The following is a 23,433-nucleotide window of genomic DNA, read 5'->3' on the forward strand; positions in this document are numbered from 1 at the left end:
CTTCCGGCGCCAGTGTGGAGGAGGGTGTACCGGCTTTTCCAGCGGACACGCGCCAACTCACGGGCCAACTCACCTTGCTAGTTCAACTTCTTACACCACTTAGTCAAGGATTACAGTCCATTCTAGCTGAACAGCGTGAACTCCTGAAAGTGCTTAAACCACGTATGGCGGGTTCTTTTCCACCAGGTACTTCAAAAGATACATCCAGCCATTTGGAAGTCACTGATAATGTGGACATCAGTAACTTTTTAAAAACTCCTGCTGTTTTTCGGGAGGCTAACGACAGCGTTTCCAATGGCCCAGGACATTCTCAATCGGACCCTGAAGTACATCCAGCTTCTACATTTTCTGAGTGGGTTAAACATCAACCTGTTTTTGAGTTTAATGAAAATTATGAAAATCATTCCAATGTTGGCATTTCCTTTGTGGACAATATGCGGACTCTTGAACATAAATTATTCAGGTATAAGACATTACAGTTAGACAATTTATACTTACATGAATGTCTCAAGAAACAGATTGTACCAAAAGGTTTGCGTGTACATAAATTTCCTAATAATGTTATTTGTGGGAGTGATTTTCATTTAGAGTTGATTAAGATTTTTGATGAATGTGGCTTTGGCATTGTCAGAGCCATTATAAAAAGAAATGATACTGAAATCAAAACTTTACAACTAGAGATTTTTAAACTTAATGAAAATGTCACTTCAGATTTAAAGTTTACCATTGATTCTGAAAAACGTAAATATTATGCACTTAGGACACAGGTAGACCAACAATGCAACACAGTGCTTAATCAAAAATACAGGAAGCTCAATAGAGACATCAGGGAATATCAGGATGGTAGGCAATACCCTAATCCACCCAATTCTAGGGGTGGTACATTACATCAGCCAGGGTATAGGGATACTACCAATACACGGGATATACTGTCTCCTGGACAGGATTTTTCTTCTCCCCCACCGTTACATCCATTTGATGACGAGACATATTCTGATCCTGATTTTTTTCCCAGGAGATCAGAACGTCTTCGCCAGCAGGCTTACAAACAACAGGGTCAACAGCATTATCCAGCACCCTGCTCTGCCCGGATTGTCGGGGGGGGCAAAAACAGGGGGTGGAGAAGAGATCAGAATCAGGAATGGTAAAATATGGGAACATTGAGGTTACAGATCTTGGAAATTTTTCCAAACACACACTTAATGGATACCATATTTACAATTACAGTGACACAGTTATAACTGAACTTTGGTTTTCCCTGTTCACGAAGGGTTTCAAGTTTGTACCCAGCAGAAATTACAATATGGTCAATACTATTCTTGATGTTAAACTTTTCATGCGTAAGCTTAATCTTCAGCACATTCTTGGATCTGACAGTATGGCCCCTTGTCTTATGCTTAAAAAATCTAGTACCTACAACCCTCCGTTACATCCACAAATCAGTAACCTGGAAAATAGGATTGTTCACACAATACGTAGCCAAGTGGGCAGGTTTAACAATCATTCTAATCTTACACAGGCAGAGAATGCCCTTCTCACTGAGCTATGTTGTGACACATCTGTCCGGATCATGCAACCCGACAAAGGGGGTGGTACGGTCATCATGGAACAGATGATATATGAGGCAAAAATGCATGATATATTAAATGATACGACCAAATACACCATTGTTTCCCTAAATGAGGTACACATGTCATACAAGAAGATCGATATGGTCATTAAGGATCTCCTGGATCAGGAGGTTATCGAGCAGGACCTTTATACTTTTCTTAGTAATTTACATCCTAAAGTTCCCACCATCTTTGGAGTGCCAAAAATCCACAAAAACGCCATGGACCCTCCTTTGAGGCCTATTGTAGCTGCTCAGGGGTCTAAAACCCATAACCTCTCCAAATATTTGGATTGGAAATTAAAGCAGCTATGGGGCAAGCAACAACATCTCCTAAAGGATTCTTGGGAATTTCTACGTGGGATTACCAGTGATTTGTATAGATCTGATCTACTGTTTGTGACTATAGACGTGGTAGACCTTTTTTCGGTCATCCCCTCAACAATAGGCTTGGCTTGGATGGAAGAGGCATTGTGGGCATGTGCAGGTGTTACCAACAATGATGTGGTGTTAGTTATGCACTTATTGGAACTGGTTCTCAAATATAACTATGTGTATTTTGGTGGGGAATACTTCCAACAGATATCGGGTGTATCTATGGGGGCCAATTGTGCTCCGACCTATGCAGACATGATTTTGTCTGTATGGGAAAATAAATTTGTCTTACAAAGTGAGTATTCCAAGTTTTGGACTCACTACACCCGATTTCTGGACGATATTTGTATTTTCTGGACAGGACCGAAGCAATGTATAGATGAATTTGTCAATTACTTGCATTCTACTACTGAATTTTTGAAATTTACTTATCAAATTTCAGTTCATGAAGTTAATTATTTAGATGTAACCCTGTACAAACATACCAACTGCTTTGGGTCCCGGGTATACAGAAAGCCTTCTTTTGCCAACAGCTATTTGCATTACTCTAGTTCCCACCCCAAATTTCAAAAAAGGTCCATTGTCAAGGGACAATTTGTTAGGGTTTCACGCATGACTTTGGACGATCAGTATTTCAGCACTGAGTGTGAAAAACTGAGTTTGCTGTTTATTGATAGGGGATACCCCATACCTCTAATAAAATCGATCTGGGAAGAGGTTAGTTTAGCTAGGGGTACTAGATTTTTTCCTATTCTGGGTAGAGGGCCTACTGATACACACATGGAAAGTTTTCCTTCCACTTCCAATTTTACAAGTTCTAATCTGACATTTGTCACTGCCTTTAGTCAAGATGCAGGACACATTAGGTATATCATCCAGAAAGAAATGGAGACCTTTAAGGACTTTACAGATTTAAATAATCTTAAGGATATGACATGCAACACTGTTTACAAAAGAGGACTCAATATTAAAAATCTTTTGGAACAAAATATACATGTAAGTACTTCTAACCAACTTAGAACGGGTACTTTTCGTTGTGGGCATTGTAAACAGTGCAAACATGTCATTAATCAGGAACACCTATATTTGGAAAGTAGGAATAGGAAGATTTATTCACAGAAATACCATAATTGTAACTCTGCAGGTTTAGTCTACTTGGCTGTCTGCAGGTCTTGCCAAGCATTTTATGTAGGCAAGACCGAAAGACAGCTCAAGAGACGTATATACGAACACTATTATGAGATTCATAAGAAAAGCAGTACTAATGCACTTTATAAGCACACATTGGTGTGCCAATCTGCCTTTTTTATGTTTTATGTGCTGGAATCGGTACCAAAAAACTCTAGGGGAGGACACTGGGAAGCCAGGTTATCACATAGGGAGACATGCTGGCAGATACTGCTAGCCTCAAATAAGGCTCCGGGTCTTAATGACCTTATTTCCATCATGCCTTATTTGAAGCTTAGAGCAGAATTGTTGTAATTCAACAAAAGGCAGTTTTAAAAGTATTGGTGTATTTAAATCATCTCACTAATACTGTGTATACATATTGTGATTGTATTAAAACATACACTATATAATATATATATAAATTATGTTTATAATATTTTTATATGTGTTTTTATATTTTCAAACACAATGGAATAATATTTATTTGTGTTTTAAACTGTGTTAATACAATTTATTAATTTTATCCAATATTAATAGAACATACTTATGTTTAAATTATTTATGGTTTAGAAGTTCATGATTTTTTCATTTATTTCTTTAAGACTTTAACAGGCAATCAATTTTCATATTAATTCATTAACTGTTGTATATAAAATACCAGGGTATGTCTGTTTGTTATTGCTTTCTGAGGAAGTTGCATGGGCAACGAAAACGTGTTTGTTGTGAGACGTTAAAATAAACATTGTGCATTTCATTTTTGGACTTGGACTTGTATGGTTTCCAGTGATTTTGTGCCTTATAGTGATTCTTGGCATACTCCCCGTGGTCGTTTCCTTCTTGCTTGCTGCTCTTTCTGGAGGTTTGGGTATATTTGCAGCTTCGTTGCTACTTTGTCAGTTATAGTAATGGAAAAAAGTTCCGGTCGCCCAGACTTTTTCCATTACTATAACTCTTTTTTTAAGCAACGGAGAACGCAAGATCTCCATTGCTTCATACTGTCTCGCTATGTTAAATGAGTTTGACATAGCGAGACAGCTTTAAAAAAAGCAACAGAGATTCTCCGTTGCTTTTTTTAAAGCTGTCTCGCTATGTCAAACTCCTTTAACATAGCGAGACAGTTTGTAAAAAGCAACGGAGATCTTGCTTTCTCCGTTGCTTTTTTCAAAACTGTCTCGCTATGTTAAATGGGTTTAACATAGCGAGACAGCTTTAAAAAAGCAACGGAGATTCTCCGTTGCTTTTTTAAAGCTGTCTCACTATGTTAAACCCATTTAACATAGTGAAACAGTTTGTAAAAAGCAACGGAGATCTTGCTTTCTCCGTTGCTTTTGCCCACAGCTCTGATGTACTGCGTAGGCATGCGCAGTACATCAGAACTGCCACAGAATACCAGACAGCTGCGGAAGGGCAGCAAGGAGGCATTATACAATGCCATTATTTAAGAAAAGTAATTATTTTTTTCACCCTCGTGACCAAACCACACCAACCGTGGGTAAATCCAGCATTACCCACACCCAGGCGTGGGTTATTGCTATAAGAAAGCATCTTGTAGCTGTTCAGCAAAAAGCAGTTCAAGCTCCAGATTTGGTACAAGAGATGGTCTCCAGTCATTTAGAAAAAAATAAATAAATGAAATGTGCTCAGAGCTGAGTAAAATAAATGAAACACTGAAGTAGTACATCATCTCAAATAACAAACAGCTGGAAAAAAATGAAAGAAGCTTTAAACAGCCATTCAGATAACCTGACTAAAGGCACTTGTGAAGAATCAGACAAACCAGAACCAGGAATAATTGTCACTTTTATTCATAAACTTAAAAACACATAAACGTTTAACTGATTCACAGCATTTTTATGCCAAGACTTCATCAGATGAGTGCTTAAACCTTCTAAAACTGCTTAAATAATTTTCCCATAATACTTGATCAATTAATGCAAATTCCATTAATTACTGTTGATTTCTAAATTAAAACAAACTGAAATCATACAAACATATAACCTAAAACCACTAAAATACTTGTTAGTGAGTATAAAATAACTTAAAACTGTTAATATGTAAAAACATTGTTAAAAGCTTTGTAAAACATTCTGAAATGTTAAATTCACTTAAAAATGTAATGAGAGAGATGAGCCTAAAGGTCAAGGTTTTTACCCCACAAAAATGAAGTCCAGTGTTCAACTCTCACAGGAGGTGACCCAGACTGTCCCAAAATGGCTCACAAAGACAGACAGCCCACAAACCAAATGTGCCATCTAATATCCAAAAGTCATAACAAAACTTTTTACATTAATTTACACTGTTAAAACACTCTTAAGTATACAAAAATATATTAACTTCATAGGAGATGGCTCATTACAACCCAGCTGTCCTCAATTTTAAAACTGGGGCTAGGGAAACATTTTCATTCAAGCCAGGTGATTCATTAGCTTCCAGAATGTGTTGCCAATATACCTCTTTTATCAATCTTTGTTTCCCATGGCCCACCTCTAGGGTCTATGGGTACTTCTTCTAATACAAAAAATGTAAACTTAGATAATCTACAACTAAGGGTATTACACCGGAAGGCAGAAAATGTGAATACTCCAGTGGGTACAAAAAATGTAAAATCCAATATTCTAAGTCTGTTTATCTGTGGAAAACATACTTTATTTAATCAAAACACATATAAAATTAGCGCTTTTACTTTTTGTTCCCCATTGCAGTATTCACATTTCCTGCCTTCTGGTCTGTTTTTCTTCAGTTTGTGGTTTTCTGGCAGTTTGTTATTTACAACTAAGGGTATGTTTGTATAAGGCAGTTTTCTCATCCTTAGACCTAATAGCATAAGCGTGTTCATATATTCTCCTTTTTAGCCTGTGCTCAATCTTCTCTATATAAAATGCCTCACACTCATCACGTAGGGCAATATATATTTCTCCAGCACGATTACAATTACTATACTTCTTGCCTCTAATGTGAGTATCCCTACATTTAATATAAATAAACTCCTTATTTTTAATATAGAGACATCGGGCGCAGGTTCCACATTTACAAGTGCCTACCTTTTTTCTGTTTCCATACCTATTGTGGTATTCTTTTGTTTAAGAATGTCTTTGATACTGTACCATTTTCTAAATACAAACTTAAGAGGTGCCTTAAAACTGCATTCCAAGTCTGAAAGCTTAGCAAATCTATTCCATTCTGTGGTTATAGTATTTTTTATAATCCCAGAATCTCCATTGAGATTAGTAACAAATGATCCCTTAAATTCATTCTTATTACTGTTGCTACCTTCCTTACCTTCACTATTGCTCCCATTACTCAGATTCATGTGTTTTCCTAAAAGCGGAGCAGACCTGTCATTTGTATCATCTTTTACTTCTTTAATAACCTCTTCTAACATATCCTGTGGATATTTTCTATTTTAGAACATCTCTTTCAGGGTTTCACACTCTTTAATAAAATCTTGTTCATCTGTGGTCATTTTTCAAACTCTGACATGCTGGCCTTTTACTATACTTCATTTTTGTTTATATGGATGGGCACTAGTAAGGTATAAATAAGAGCTGAAGAATGTACTCTTCCTATTTACTGTAGATTTAAAACTTTTAGTCACATTATTTTTGTGTATATTGACATCCAACTAGTTCATACTGTCATATGTTATTTTGTGGTTAAATCTTAAAAAGTTAGTGGTACTATTAATATATGCAATAAATTCAATTAACTTGTCTTCTGTGTCTATCCAGAAATGCATATATCATCCAGGTACCTCTTATGTAATTTCCAACATTCAAAATATTTGGAGTTGTAAATAAATTTCTGTTCCCACATATTTAATATAATGTTAGTATATATTGGGGCACAAGAGGTCCCTATAACTACCCCACTTTCTTGTCTATAAAATTCTCCTTCAAAGTAAGTAAAATTATTTTTAACACTAATTCCATCAGGTCAAGATATACCATGAATTACATGCCAGTGAGCCCTCCTTTACTTAACAGGGCTTCTTCTAACCACCCTAGCCCTGTGTTGTGAGGGATTACTGGAAAAAGATCTACTATATCAATAGTTGCAAAAATATTTTTTTTTCAATATGTATCTATAACTTAATGCTTTCAAGAAAATCCCACTAATCCTTTAATATACCTTCCTGTTCCTTCCAAGTCTTCTTCAATTTAAAATCTAAGAACTTTGCTAGGCGGCAGGTCTTAGACCCATTAGCAGCCACAATTGGTCTTAAAGGTGGATCATCTATATACTTGTTTGTCTTAGGTATGCCCAAAATAGATGGTACTATAGGCTTTTCTATTGTTAAATATTCATAAGTCTCTATGTTAACCATTCCCTATTCTAGCAGCTCTTTCAACACAAAGTCTATTTTCTTATAAGCAACTTTGATTTTGTTCTTAGAAACCCTGGAATATTTGTTTTCATCACTCAAATTCTCCATCATTTTAGCTACATATGTCATAATATCCATAAGTACTGTTCCTCCCCTTCTGTCCGATTTCATCACCCTCAGGTAACTATTACCTGCTAATTCCTGAAGCAATTATTTCTCTTTCAAAGGGGAGATTGGAACAAATTCTGTTGTGTTGTATTCCATTCCTTAACTCTTTTTCTACCAAATTTTCAAAAAAATGAGTTGTGGATGTAATGGGGGGGTTGAAAATGCTTTTCTTTCTTATACCACCCCTTGTTCCATTCCATTCCATTATTGGCAAACGTCAATTCAAGATTCTTTTTCCTCACAAATAATTTTAAATCTAGTCATATGAACTGATAAAACTACAAAAATCAGGCACTGAAATGAAGAAAAGGCTGGCTGAGTATGATATTGCTCAAGAAGAGCTGTTTAAAATGGTAGAGTTAGAGGACAGAGTATATAGAGAAAGCCTGTAATTTTCTACTGTACCAGGGAAACTGGAAGGAACAGACTGTATTAATTTTATAAAAGTACAGATATGCAACTGGACTGGTATTTCACAGAATGATTTGTTAATTGAAGGGGCACATTGTGTGAATGCTCCAAACCTAGCCAGGAGGAAGTAGTCAAGACATGTATTGTTAAATATGCAATCACACCAGCAGAAAGAGCTGATCCTGACAAAATTGTGGCAGAATGGCTAAGTATTAAAAATTGGAGACAGTAGACTGTTCATAGAAAATGATTATTCACTGTACACCAGGTAGAAAAGAAACAATTTTATCCCAGCAGTCAGTGAATGTTGAGAGGTAGGTGTGAGATTCAACCTGTTATATCCAGCTGTCTTCAAAATATTTATTTTTCTGTGGATTAAAGTAATTTTTTGATGCAGAACAAGGTAAGGGGCAAATACAAAAGTTTGTCCAAAAAAGTGAGGTCAAACATCAAACAGAAGGGGTTCCACTTCTCATTCTTCTGATAATAAAGCTCATAGAGATATTTTGCCAACAAAACATTTTCCACTGTTCCAAAAGAAATGCTTGAGAGACATAAAAAAGTACAAGAGTTGACTAGAAGGATCAGAAGAACCATGGGCTTGAACCAGAGTTTGGGGTTGGGAGATGGAGGTGAACAGATTGAAGACTAAACAACACAGCAGGTAGTGACTAAATGTAAAGCATTAATCACATTTGTGAAATAAGGCTTTACAAGAAAAAGTGCCTGAGAAAGATTGGACTTTAGGTAACTTTGTTAAACTTGTGTGGGACTGAAGTGTATATACCCCCACTTCATGTTGTTAGTGTTTGGTAGGACACTAAAAGACAAAAAAGAAAGTAACTATAAGTAAAACACTTTTTGTTCTTAATAGTATTTGCAGAAAACATTTAATCGTACAAATTGTACATTATATAGTAAAGCATTTTTAATGATTGTTGTATATGATAAAGATACTAAAGTAAACAAGTACTTTTTTCCTTTTTTTTACTTTTAAGAAGTATAGGCATTATAATGTAGAAAGAGAAGAAAGGCTGAACAAAAGCATGTTTAAGTTGGTAAGCAGAGGCTTTGGGCTGTTGGGATGGGATAGGGAAGTGTACTGAATATATTATTTGTACAGTGGAGATGCTTTCTCTTACTGTTGCATAGTTAAATGTCCGGATTAATGCCTTTAGTTTAATCTAATAACAAATTATTTGTGTAAGCAGGAGGCTTCAGAGATAAGAGAGAACTGTGCATGTAATGAATGTTTTACCATCAGCAAATAAATGATAAATGTAAGTTGAGAAGTCTGCAGCTGAGGGCAGCTGTACATTCTGTTCTTATGTTTCCATGGAGACAAACTGACTATAGATGAAGGCAATACATTTCAAGAGTTCTGGACATTGTGTGCTGGGTGAAATATAAAATTAAAAGGTACAAGAGCAAGAAGTTTAATGAAAAAAAAAATAAAATTATTGAAGATGAATAAGAAATAGATGCTTTCCTGGTGCCTAAGTACTTCAATGCATTTACTAGAACAGTGTATAATTTATTTTTATTTAAACATAGCCAGTGCACTTTTTCTTAAGGCTAAATGTTAATGTTTTCTGAAAGCATGTAAGCCATTTATTCACATCTTGGAGGGAAATAAAGATAAATCAAGAACAGACATCAATTAGTGTAACTAGGAGCACAGGTTGAAACATGTGCCTTAGTATGTATAAGCTTGATTTTAGGTTTGGTAATGCATGTGGATGCAGCTCTTGATTTGAGACAAGTGTTCCTGTTAGGGGGATTAACTTCATGTATATAGTTTTGTGTGTTTGTTTTAAGTTAATAGGTTATGGGATACTCTGGAGTGTGTTTATTTTTGTTTGAGTGTTTTCATTAAAACAAAAAGTGTTGTAAAATGTGATATAGGTTAAAATGGAGAGGACAAGAAACAACTGTATGAAGGATCAACATGCCAAACATTAATAGGCACATGTAACATAAAATCTGGAAATAGATATTTAAAAAAGCTATTACATATAATAGGTGGAATAATATCTTTTTATCATAATGGCTACACTATCCATATTATTTTGGAACATGAATGCCCTCACATGCATAGATAAAAAAGATAAGAGTATTGAATTATATTAAAAAATGCAGACTGCAAATAGCAATGGTACAAGAGGCACATTTGGAAAGAAGTGAGCTTTTGAATTTGATAAAGAATTGATTTTAGGATGGCTATTCAGCAGAATATCAGGGACAAAGGAAAAGAGGACTACTTATAGTAATTGCTAGAGGAGCTCCAATAGTGATAGAAGAGAGAAGAAAGTAGTAATGACAGATTTGTGAGTAGTAAGTGGCTTCCAGAAAGGGAGGAGGATTATGCTGGCATGTATTTATATTCCATCTAAAACTGCTATTCCCGTGCTTAAGAATTTGTTTTGAGAAATAATTAGCCTTCAGTAGGGAATATTGCTTACTAGTGTGGGCTGGAATTAATTTTAACAGTTCTGGGGGACCTAGAAGGGAAAGTGTAACAAAAGAGGTAGATTTTTGAAGAAATTTATAAAAATATTTGGTATGGCAGAAATGAATTCAGCAGTAGGAACTCAGAGAGAATTTACACAATATTCTCCAAAGTTCAATAATTGGGCTAGATTAGACAGAAATTATATTTCATGGGAACATGTGCATTAAGTAAAAGCTTAGACACACATCCAAATACCTATTTCAGATTATGCACCAGTAAAGACTAATATAAAAATGCAGAGTAATGAAGTAAAAATGAGACACTGGTGCTTCCCCACCTACTTGTTAAAAAGAGAGGAGCTTAAGGCACAGGTAGTGGAAATTACTTGAGAGTTATTAGGGACGATGTAAATATCTCCAGAAGTTGTAGCTATTGAGTTGGCTAAAATAAAAGTGGAGTTTAAAAATAGGGTACAAATAAAAGAAAAAGAGATATGATTAAGAAGTAACAAGAATTATTTACAGGGCCTTACTAGGGTTAATGTATTGCAGAATATTGGAAATCTCACAAGACAGGAAGAGAAAATAAGGGAGTACCTGGATAATATACATGAGTTTAGAAAGACTGATGTTATACAACTGTTTTTTTATATAACTCCAGAGCACAAAAACGTTGAGCACATCAACATATGCAATAGAAAGTAGAAAGGTTTGTTGCCAAACTGAGGGAACCTATAACATGAAAATAACCAGAGATCCTGGAGAGATATTAGACATATTTTGGAAATTTTATGAACATTTGTGTAAAGCAGTGGCATATGGAAATCAAGAATGAGCACAAATGGACATATTAATGCAAGACTTAAGTATGCCAAAGTTAGAGGTAGATGAGGCTCACAGTTAAGACTTAAGATAGGGGGACATGAGATAAAAATGGTGACATATAATCAAGCTACAGGAAAGTCTCCAGCAATAGATGATATTCCTGTAGAAGTTTTGAATCTAGGAGGGAAGAAAGTTATAAAGATTTGGAAGGTTTTGTTTAACAGTATTTTAAAAGGAGGGGAACACCAACATCCTGGAAAGCTTTGGTGGCTGTAATACCTAAGGATGGTAAAGATCCATCAGACCCAGCTTTATATAGGCCCATTTCAATTTTAAACCATGATTATAAAGTGTTTATGTCTGTATTCACTAAACGAATGATACAGGTGTTGCCAAAATTGATAGATATGAATCAGTGTGGTTTGTGGAGGGGATACAAACATCTGACAGCATTAATAGAACCATGATGTTTCAGAGGGAAAAAGAATGTAAGAATATGTCACTGTTGTTGGTGGGTCTTAATGCAGAGAAAGCATTCTACAGAGTAAGCTGTGATTTTATAAGTAGGGCAATGGAAGGTTAATTAGGAGGATATATGAGGTATCAGAGGCAAAACTTAAAGTGGGATGGTAACTCTCTGATAAATTATGTCTGAACAGAAGAACCATGCAAGGGTGTCCTCTTTGCCTTTGCCATTTATGTTATTTTTAGAGCCATTGGCAAAGAAAATAATGGACTCAGAAATTCAAGGATATAACTGGTATGGTAATCAAGAAAAGTTGGCTTTATTTGCAGATATTATTTTGTACCTGATAAAACCAGAAAAGGACATCTCAGTGTTGTGAAATGTTTAAGACAGCTTCAAGACTTTTCAGGAAATAACAATAATGAAGATAAAACAAGGGCTATAGCTGCAAACAAGGCACCCACACATGAAATGGTTCAGCAATACCAACATTTATGGGGCCATGATAAAATGAAGTGCTTAGGCATATGGATTAAAAGGATTCAGTTATAGCAGCTAAGGATATGTGGAAAGAGACTAAACAAAAGATAATTTAAAAACTAATACACTTGGAGCTCTTTTTATGGATATAGACAGCAAGACACATGCAATGAAAATATTTGTAGTCCTTTTAGTTAATTAGAGAAGACTTTGTGGACAGTAATTAATGAAGAGTTGATGGATTTTTATCCGGGAGGAGAAGAGGGCAAGGATCAAGTGGGATAAGCTGATACTTCCAACAGAGCAAGTTGGTTTAGGATTACCTGATTTGAAAAAGTATTTTAGAGCTACATAGTTAAGGCTCATATACACAGCAGAAGCAGAAAAGTATAATTTAAGGTGAAAGGGATGATGATGATGAAGCAGGGAGGAAATTCAAGAAGTAAGGAGAGACTAGGATTTTGGATGCAGATCCTTAAGGAGAATAGCAACAGCCATACAGAATATTGTGTTCATAAAGAAGCAGAAAATATTCCTAGAACTAAGCCAACACAAGAATGGAGAAAGGAGATTTTGCCAATAGGGATTACTGCAATTAGGGGTAGAAAATAGGAAAGAGGGGGCTGGAATTTACTGGAAAAAAACTGGCAAAGGAACCAATGTATTGGGAGTAAATAGCTAGAATGGAAAAGGTAATAGAATGGGAAGACGCCAAGAAGACATTTTGACTGCAGGCTAGAGCCTGCCTTCCCTATCAGGGATTTGTATCAGAGTATAGGCAAAGGGACAGGGGAATCCCAAGTAAAAAACCTGCTCTGGTAGAGTTTTTAGTTATATCTAGAACAGAAGTTGTTTTTAAAAAAGGTATACTTAGTAGGGATTTAAAATATTGTACAGTAACCATAGGAGTCAATCAGAGAAGTTTAAAAACGATTGGTTAGAGAGATTAGAAAAGTAATTTACAAGGAAACAATGAAAGAGTAGCATATATGGGCAAAAAATTTGTTGAACTTAATATGCAGATTGTTGAGTATTGTACTTGGGAACAACCTGTTTGCCTTTGAACAGAAGTTTTATTTACAGCGTTGGGGTGTTGCCATGGGCACATCCTGTGCTAACAGCTATGCAAACCTGGTTCTAGCTGAATGGGAGATGAGATACATGGCTAGTACATATGGGTTTATATCGCAGATTTGTGGATGATGTCTTTTTTTGTGGAAAGGGGATACGCAACAATTGGATGCTTTTGTTAACTATTTAGAGACAACCACCACATTTTTAAGATTTACTGTGCATTCATCAGTAGATTTTAAAGAATTTTTTGATATTTTATTAAAAGTGGATGAAGGGGATAAAATAGGCACTTTGTTATACCATAAGTCATGCTGGAAAAATGCTCTATTGGATAGGGGTAGCATGCACCCCCACCATATTTTTAAGACTGTCATGGGTAATCAGCTTCTGAGAACTTCCCAACTTTATAGTAAGGAAAGTGATTTTTTTTACATCATATAAATGTAACAGAGAATAGTTTGTTAGAACGTGGTTACAAAAGTAAGGAAGTTAGGGAAGCATCAGAAAGGGTTAAGTCCATGAGAGACGGAAAGGTAGACCTTGGTATTCAAAGAATACTGGAGATTCATTTAATAAGGGACAGAGAAAGATATGTAAGATTAGGATACCCTTTACTTTTAGTACTGATTTTAAATATATAAATAATATAATGCAAAATAACTGGAAGATATTACTGTCTGATGACAGGATGAAAAATATAGTAGGTGATGTGCCAAACTTCAGCTACAAGAGAAATCGTAACTTAAAGAGTCTGTTATGTTATAGACCATGACCTGGTGATAAGAATAACTTAGGTAAATTATATAGTAGAAATCAGGTACATATCCATGCAAAAGATGTAAGGCATGCAGGTATATTAAGACTGATAATGTGTTTGAGCATCCTGTTACTAAAAGGATATATAAGTGTTCACACTATGTATGCTGTTATATTAAAAATGTGATTTATATAGCAATCTGTTCAGAATGCATTTCTTTTTATGTTGGTAAAACCAATAGAATGTTAAAGGAACGTATTTTACAGCATAAGGGTGATATACGGACAAATGTGCAAAGAAGTGCAGTAGCTCAAATGAATTTCCACAGCATGATTTTAAATTTATGGCTTTGGATATTTCCACTCCTGCACCTAGAGGTGGTGATACAAGAATGCCACAGAAGTTAAAGAAACCCACTGGATAGCTGGTTTGAGAGCTGATGTTCCACCAGGCTTAAATGGTTTTATACCATTAAAACCTATTTTAAAGGCTAGAAAATATTAATTGGTTAAATAAATTAATTAAATTAATAAATGTAATTGTTTTTTCAAGTGTATTTATATGCAGACTGGTTTTATATTTTTTGTATTGATAGGATGAAGGAGGCATCTCCGAAAGCGCTTGCCTGTTTACTGCTTATTGTTTATTAAATATATGTGCTTTGCCATGGTTGTCCCACTGTTGTTGCTCAAGTATTTAACCTGCTTTTTTCTACATTGGGACTGATTTTCTCCTTGTTGCTGTTTGCCTAATTTATGTAATGTTGGATTGATGATAATTATGCAAAAGAATATATGCCTTGTATAATGTTTGTATCTGTGAGCATGTTGGTATGTCTTGTTTTATAGAAATGTGTGTCTATGTCTTAAGTGATAATTCAGTAAAGGTGTTAAAAACAATGCCAAGTTATTGATAACTGAATGTAAGCACTGATTTCTTTAGTAGTACTGTATAAAGGTATAATCATAAAACAGCTGTAGCACTGAAACATTTTGTTATGAAGTCTTTACATTGCTAAAAATGATCTTCTTCAGTTACTTAATGACATAAATAAATTCTGCTGTTGTCCTCTTGCTCTGATGGATCCCATTGCTAAAGCTGCCACCTATGCCTTTGACTTTTACTCACATTTAAGCAGTTATATTGCTAAGAAAGTCCTTACCTGCACCAAATATAGCGACAAATTTGAATACAAACAAGTGTGTTGTAATAACCATAGAAATGAATTATATAACAAGATAAAGAAATTTCTTAATGTTTTTTGAGGTCACATACTACCTACATTAAGATCACACACCAGTAAAGAGATTAAGGGAAACATTAGAAAGCTCAGAGATGAATATGAACTTAAAACAGCCACTAAAAAATAACCTCCAATCTTTCTTTAACTATGTCGGTAAGTAAAGAACTAACATCCAACAATGTTCAGAGCTATGCCAGAATAATACTGCCCATTCTGACACAAAGGAAGTAGCTAAGTAGTTAATATCCTAGCTGACAAATTTATGGCAATTTTTACTCCATTCACAGTTATAGCTGTTCAACAGATTCCACAGACCTAGCCACCCCCATTGGATTACTGTGGAGCAATTTCTCTTAGGCCTTTTTAAAGCTAAGAAAACCTCATCCATGAATCTTGATAGTATACCAGGTTGCGTGATTATCAGTGCCAAATATGACCTAAATGAACCTCAGCCTAACCACTTTAATCTATGCCTCTCCACTGTTACAGTCCTGAAGCCTGGAAAACAGCCATTAGAATGTTGTTAAGCAAGGATGGCCCAAATACATACACTGATAACTATAGATCTATTTGTCTCACTAGTCTGATATGTGAAGACTAAGTATAGAACGTTTTATCTCCAGCGTCATTAATCTGGATGTTGAAAATCTGTTAGCACTGGACTCTCACCAATTTGGCTTTATCACAGGAAGGTCCTTCCTTTTTAAGCTCATTCATATCCTTAAAAAAGTAACCAAAACCAGTGGATAGTGGTTATGCAGTACATATGGCATGTTTGGACCTGAGTAAGGCCTTTAATACTATTCCCCATAAATGCATAATTGACAAACCTGTAAATCTGAATATAAATCCTTATATTAGATGATGGATAGCTAACTGGTTGTGTAAAAGAACCCATGTGGTCAGAGTTACTTGTGCAACTTCTGGTTGTCTGAAAGAACCCATGTGGTCAGAGTTACTTGTGCCACTTGTGAAAGTAAAAATTTACCAGTGGTGTATCACAGGGTTCTCAATTGTACACTCTACTGTATGATATTACTTCTGAGACTCTTAGGCCAACACTTTTGACCTATGGTTACCTAAGTTTTGCAGATGACTGTAAGTTGAGTGTTATTAACTTAACTGATCTTCTACTGATTCCCAGTTTCTACAACATGGGTTAGACCATGACAACAACTGGTGCAAAGACAATGTTATCAAATTAAATATGAAGAAATGTAGAATAGTTCATTTTGGTAAACAAAACATTTTCATATGCCATATAGGTAACACACCTCTCCAATCAAACAATGTTGTAAGGAACTAAGGTATTGTAGCTAATAATTCCTTATTGTTCAACTGTCATGTATCCACAGTAGTTAGCAAAATCTTCTATCTGGCTCATCATATTTCCAAAGGCCACTCCACTATATTCAGATAAGTCTTAATTCCCATTTATTTGTATCTCATCAGACCATTATTGAATATGCGTTTGTCTGAACATATCACTTAACTTGAGAGACCCCAGAGATTTGTGACTAAAAAAATCCATGGCCTCAAAAATCTTAGATATCAGTACTGACTGGTAGCTCACTCTCTGCATCCAGTCTCTTAGAGACTCCTCCATGGAGATTTGCATCTAGCCCTTCAAGATATGAAAGATCCAACCCTCTTTGACATCATATTCCATCACAGAACAAATGGTACCTCAAATACAGAGTTAAAGGAACTAAAACTTCATCAGTAGATGAACATGAGATGTAGGTATGATACATTATCTCATTAAATCCCTTTCTTCTGGAACAAACTTCCATTACATGTCAAGCAGAGTAGCAGCCTTGCCACCTTCAAAGTAAACCTAGAAAATTGGATGGCCAGCCTTAAATTCTCATCAAATCTGTCTTGTATTGTCCTCCTTGAGGCTAGAATTAACCTTTGAATAAGGTTTTTGGCTAGGCTTGTAATGGTCTACAAACAGATTGCCTAGTACTTACCAATGATCCCATGAATGCTGCTTAGTTTTAGTTTTCTATAAATTACTGCTTATTGCTAATAACTATATGTTCGCTGTGCTTAATCTGGTTTAGCAAGTTATGTATAAACACATTAAGTGCATCTGCATGCATGTACATATAAGAGCCCACAGAGATACACTGACTGACTACATTACAGTGACCAAGAAACAGTGGCAGACCACCTTGCAATTAAGTCATGATAAAGGACAAATTATTACCCCAAGGATAAAAATTCATATGGGGATATTCCAGGGTGACTGTCTGTCACAGCTGCTATTCTGCCTTGCCCTTAACCCATTAAGCTGTCTACTTAACAACTTAGGCCATGGCTATAATTTAGCTCCTAGAAAACAACAAAGTGTAAAGACTTATCATCTTCTCTTTGTTGATAATTAAAAACTCAGAAGAGGAACTGAAAGTACAACTGTAAGCTGTCAAAACTTTGTCAGATGATATAAGAATGTCATTTGGTCTTGATAAATGTACAAAAGCAACATTTAAAGCAGGAAAACATCAGTTTAGGACAAGAATGTGATATAAAAGAACTTGAGCAAGAGGGAGTGTATACATATTTGGGAACTGATGAAGGATCAACAATAAGACATGAACAAATGCGAATAAAACTTAATAAGGAATACTTTAGAAGACTTAAATTAATCCTGAAAACAGCATTGACACCTAGGAACAAAATCCAAGCTATAAACCAATTTGCTCTTCCTGTACTAACTTAACAGTTTTGTAGTGAATGACTGGCCCCAAAACATGTTGGATAGATTAGATAGGAAAACAAGAAGGATGTTTCATGCTCACCAAATGATTTATAAAAATCTGTGCATACCAAGATTATATATTCTCCATTCCAAAGGAGGGGGTGGCGTCTTTGAAATTGATTATATGTATAGATCTGTAATCATGGGACTCCACACATATCTGCTGACCTCACAAGACCCAAACATAGTGAAAGTTTTGAAACATGAAGAGAATAAATCTAAGATGGTGTCACTGCTTAATCTAGCAGAAGCATATCGGCATCAAGTAGGAATGGAAATCAAACCAGAAGTAGATAAAAATCAAGCAGCAACTGAATGTGCCAAAAAACAAAAGAAAGAATATAAGGTGAAGGACCAGATGAGAAGGTAAGAAATGTGTAAAATGCATAAATATAGTTGCAAGTATAGAAAACTTCTGGAATTACCTCATGTTGATCAGGAACAAATGCAGGAATGGTTAAGGAGAGGCAAATTCAAACCAAGAGATCTAAGGTTAATATTGGCAGCCCAAGATAGTGGACTATGTACATGCTGGTTTACAAAGTCCATTGAACATGTGGGAGAAACAGATAAATGTAGGTTTTGTAAAACCGAATTAGAAACAGTCGCACACCTTGTTGCTGGTTGTGACATACTAATGGCAGAAGGACTGTATACTTAAAGGCGTAAGAATGTGGTAAGACTGTCGCACTGGGGATTGTGCAAATATTATGGTAATGAAGTGGCTGAAAAACACTGGTAACATGAGCCACAAAGCATCACAGAATATGATGAAGTTTACTATCACCCATTATCAACAGTTCAAAAGACAAATGCTAGAAAATCAGATATAGTGGTCCAAGAAAAGAAGACAAAAGTAGCACTGATAACTGAAATTGCCACACCCAGTGACTACATTGTCTTGCGTACAGAGAGACACAAAGTCATAAAATATCAGGATCTGCAGGCAGAAACTTGAAAGAACAATGTGGAAGAAATAGACAGTTCCAATAGTAGTAGGAGCAATGGATCTTATAAAAAAGAATCTACAATCGTATTTAGATATGTTACCAATACATGTAAGCCCATATAAATTGCAGAAGGAGTCATTACTGGGCAGATTGCGGGTGCTGCAAAGAGCACTTTTGGCTGACATCAAAGATCAAAACAATACTAATTTTATGAACTTTAATCATACTTTGACTTAGGAATGAGGTCCATTCCCATCATGGTATTAGAAACACAGAAGATTTGGAGAAATTAAAAAAGGAATAAACCCATAAGAAAGGAAGTATATATTGTTACTATTATGCAAGAAGCCCAGAATGTCCAGACAGAAGATATTCAAAAAGATAAAGAGAGAAATTAGAGGAAAGAAAAATACTTGCACAAGAAAAACTGTCAAAAGATTCAAATGCAAATTTGTGTTCATTAATCTGTTAACTGTTTGGCATATACTTCTCAGAAGTACAGGCAAACACAGGAGGACTATGGCTAACCAAGTTCGTCGATGACTGCAAACTGGGAGCCATAATTGACTCTCCGGCTGACACGGACAGCCTTCAAAAAGGCCTTACTGAGACAGACACCTGGTGTCAAAGTCATGGCCTCAAGCTAAATGCCAAAAAAATGCATAGTCATCCCATTTGGGAAAAACAAAACACCCACTAATTACCACATAGGTGGCAGCCCCCTTAATACAGAAGAGGTAATAAGAGATATGGGGACCCAGGTAGATAGTAATCTCTCCTTTGACAATCATATTGCCAAAGTAGTTAGGAAATCCTTCTATGTGGCCCATCTAATTACTAAAGGGTCCGCATCTAGAAATAAAGACATTATAGTGCCCCTCTACTCGTCACTCATCAGACCCATCATAGAGTACAATGCCCCATTTGGGATGTACCTCACAAGACACTTCCCACAGCTGGAAAGACCACAAAAGTACCTCACCAAGATGATTACTGGCCTCAAACATATGTCCTATGCAGACCGACTGAAAAAACTCCGTCTGTACTCAGTGGCATATTGCTTACTCAGAGGTGATCTCTGCCTGACTTACAAAGCTATGTCCAACTCAGAATTGATGGACATGCTCCACCTAAAGAAATCCAAGTCACTGTGAGCCATGCGCTCTAGTGAGCTAAACCTCACTACAGCAATAAATAGAACTTGCTGGAGGGATAGATTCCTGTCACAGAGACTTCCCATGCTTTGGAACAAAATTCCTATCTATATTAGGCAGAGCCCCTCACTAACACTCTTCAAGAGAAACCTTGACGAGTGGATGGGTAACAGAAAATACACCCCTGGGATCACTTCATTGGCTCTGCTTGACAGAGGCTTAGTTAATTAATCAATGGGGCGGTGAAAGCCGACACACTCTGGCTAGGCTTATAAATGCCCTCAGGCAGATAGCCTTGTATCTGCCTATAACCTATGAACCTAATACAACAGATCCATGAAAAACATTATACAGACCAGGAATCATTGGGCCCTTTGGAAAAAGAAGTGACTGAGAAAGTGGAAAAATATAAACAACAAAACCAATATGTTTTTGAAACAGGCATGGGAAAGAAAGAGAGATGTGATATGATATAATATTTATGCAAAGAAGGAAGCCAAACTAATAAATACAAAAAAGCAGCTCCAAAGATGTTTGAAGAGAAATACAGGCAAAGGCACTCAGATATGGAAAATTTCACAGTACAAAGAATAAGATCGCAAAGGGGACAGAAGATTAGTAAAGTAGAAGTTAAAAAAATAGAAGCTGAAGTTATGGAATAGCTGCAAAGTGCAGGATTTAGTGCAAAAAGTCTTAACACAGGTCATGTCACAGCATGATGGAACAATGGGTCCCAAAAATAAGGAGAAATAGGTGGAGAAGGAGACATCTGAAGAAGAAATATTGACATGAGAAAGAAAAACAGATTTAATATGGTGCAATATTTATGCAAAGGAGAAAGCAAAATCAATCAATACAAAGAAAAGCAGCACCAAACATATTTGAAGAGAAATGCAGGCAAAGGCATCTGGATATGGAAAATTTTACAATACAAAAATAAGAAAACAAAAGAGGAAAGTAGAAAAGAGGATTAGTAATGAAGTTATGGATTTCCTTCAAGTTGAAGGATGTAGTGCAGAAAATCCTAATCTGGTAATTTCACAGCATGATAGAACAGTGAGTCCCCAAATTAAGGAAAAACAGGTGGAATGGCAAGCTTCTGATCAGTTGCCACATGAAGATACTTTGGAGCCTTCAGCAGGAAGCCAGTGCAGAAGTTCAGCTGGACTTGCACAGCAAGGAAAGGAACAGGAAATTGTGGTAACTCTGATGCAGTCAATGTTGTGGAGTGATAGGCCAGTGAATTCCCATATGAAAGAGATCACTCAACATTGGGGAACAGGGCAAACCGCGATAACGGTCAACTGAATTTTTTCCCTAGGGAAAAATTTGTGTACGTGGCCATTCGCAGTTTAGTGTTTGCGATGTTTTCGATTTGACTATTACGTGTTCAAAGAACAGTGTCTTCGATTGCGTAATAGGGAACCTATATATATATATATATATATATATATATATATATATATATATACATATACACACACACACACACACACACACACACACACACACACACACACACACACACACACATGGATATATATGCATATATATATACCTACACACCCACATACACACACACACACACACATATATATATATATATAGAGAGAGAGAGATTAGCGGGATGTAGAGCAAAGTCCCTATGTGGGGAGCTGAAAGGGGCATAATCCTTCCTGCACAAAATGCATTTGTTCATGCTTTATTTTCCTTTAGTATCTGTTGATATGTTTTTGTTGAAGTTTGTGTGTTTAGTTTATTTATGCTACACTATTAAAATGCAATACATTTGTTTAGCAGGGTTTTGACTGTAATTTTTATGCTTCCCTGGCTTTCCATGGTAGAGCATTTCAATCTGTGACCTGAATCCAAATCAGGACCATATTAACTAGTGCTTAGCTGATTCTTGATCTCTAAGTTCAGAGAAGGTAGTTTCTGCATAGTTTGGGCATAAAGAGTGTGAATGCATGGCTAAATGTTGACTTTTCATTAGAACAGATTCCATTAAAAAAGATCAACATTGCACATTACTGACTGGAACTAAATTTGTAAAATAGCATTTTTTTATTGGAGGTCAAGCTCCTTTCAACTTCACATCTCTAATATATGCACAGACTGCATTAGCATCTCCTGATCTTGTCACACTGACTTTATTGCCGCAGACAGATGATTCAGTTTCAGATGAGTTTGAGTAGTGGGAAGAACAATTCACGTTAAAAACTCTGTGTTTGCTTCTTCTCAAACTTTATTACCAAAGTGGGATTGTGTTAGCATATTTTGCTTGCAAATCCTACTGAAGTCTACTCTTGGGTATTTTGCAAAAGACTAGAAAAAAACTCTGATGTTTTTATGGTTACATAAGATAATGTGTGAAAAGGGCTTTGTGTATTAATATAGTAACTGTTATACAAAACAAATGTATAAAGAACAGCCTTACACTTTTTTGTGTAAAAATATTAACATAATAACCCAATATTTCTGCCCCCCAAAATATTTTGTTTGAATGCTTATGTTGAAAAAAATATCAGAATGTACTGCTTTGTAAGTAATAAGATATGTAGTTTGCATGACCTAAATAAACAGTTGCACATGTACTCTGTGAAATATTTATATAACTAGTATTCTTCTAATTTCAGTGTTGTATTTCTAACCTTTACGTATATAGTCTTAAGCTAATGATGGTGATTCTGAGGTCTTTTAACAGTGTCAAATGCCATTTCTTATTAAAATAATTACACTTTTGTACCCCTTTGTTCTGTTATCTGTGTAATACAAAAATAAAATTTTAAATACTGTTTGTAGAAAAAAGATTTTATTTTTTGGTGTCTCTTTTTTGGTTATTTTTAATTGTTTTTTCCCCTTTCTTCCTTTTGCCATCATTAACTGTTTTCAATATCTACTTGTCAGTTTGGAGAAGAATTGCATTTCAACAAAACAGATGTGTGTTTTGTAGTGTGAAATGCTGTCAGACTTCATTTTAATTAATGCTAGGTATAAATGTGACTGCAGGGGATTATGTTTATGCTTGCTTTTCCTTTGCAAATGCATTTTGAAATCTGTGTCGTAAAGTGACAGTGGATATGATAATTACAGTCTAGGAATACAGTACACCCTTCTGTATTTCCATATCTTGATTATAGCATGATTTTAAGGCATTTTCAGCTGTAGTAAATTAAGAAGATATATATAAAGCAAATGGTGACAGTAGCTCT

The 23,433-nt window shown here is 35.7% G+C and overlaps 1 protein-coding gene across 1 annotated transcript in view; it reads left to right on the forward strand.

Annotated features, from left to right (window-relative positions):
* Positions 1-1,303: 1,303 nt before the first annotated feature.
* The window catches only part of PODXL2 (podocalyxin like 2), a 784,555-nt gene continuing 762,425 nt past the window's right edge, over positions 1,304-23,433 (forward strand). Inside the window, exon 1 of the mRNA XM_044078468.1 lies at positions 1,304-2,279. Coding sequence (XP_043934403.1) covers positions 1,304-2,279 — 976 coding nt within the window. The remainder of the gene's footprint in view (positions 2,280-23,433) is intronic.

Source organism: Protopterus annectens, chromosome 7.part1 (genome assembly GCF_019279795.1).
Source record: "Protopterus annectens isolate FY-2018-M chromosome 7.part1, PAN1.0, whole genome shotgun sequence".
Taxonomy (NCBI): domain Eukaryota; kingdom Metazoa; phylum Chordata; order Ceratodontiformes; family Protopteridae; genus Protopterus; species Protopterus annectens.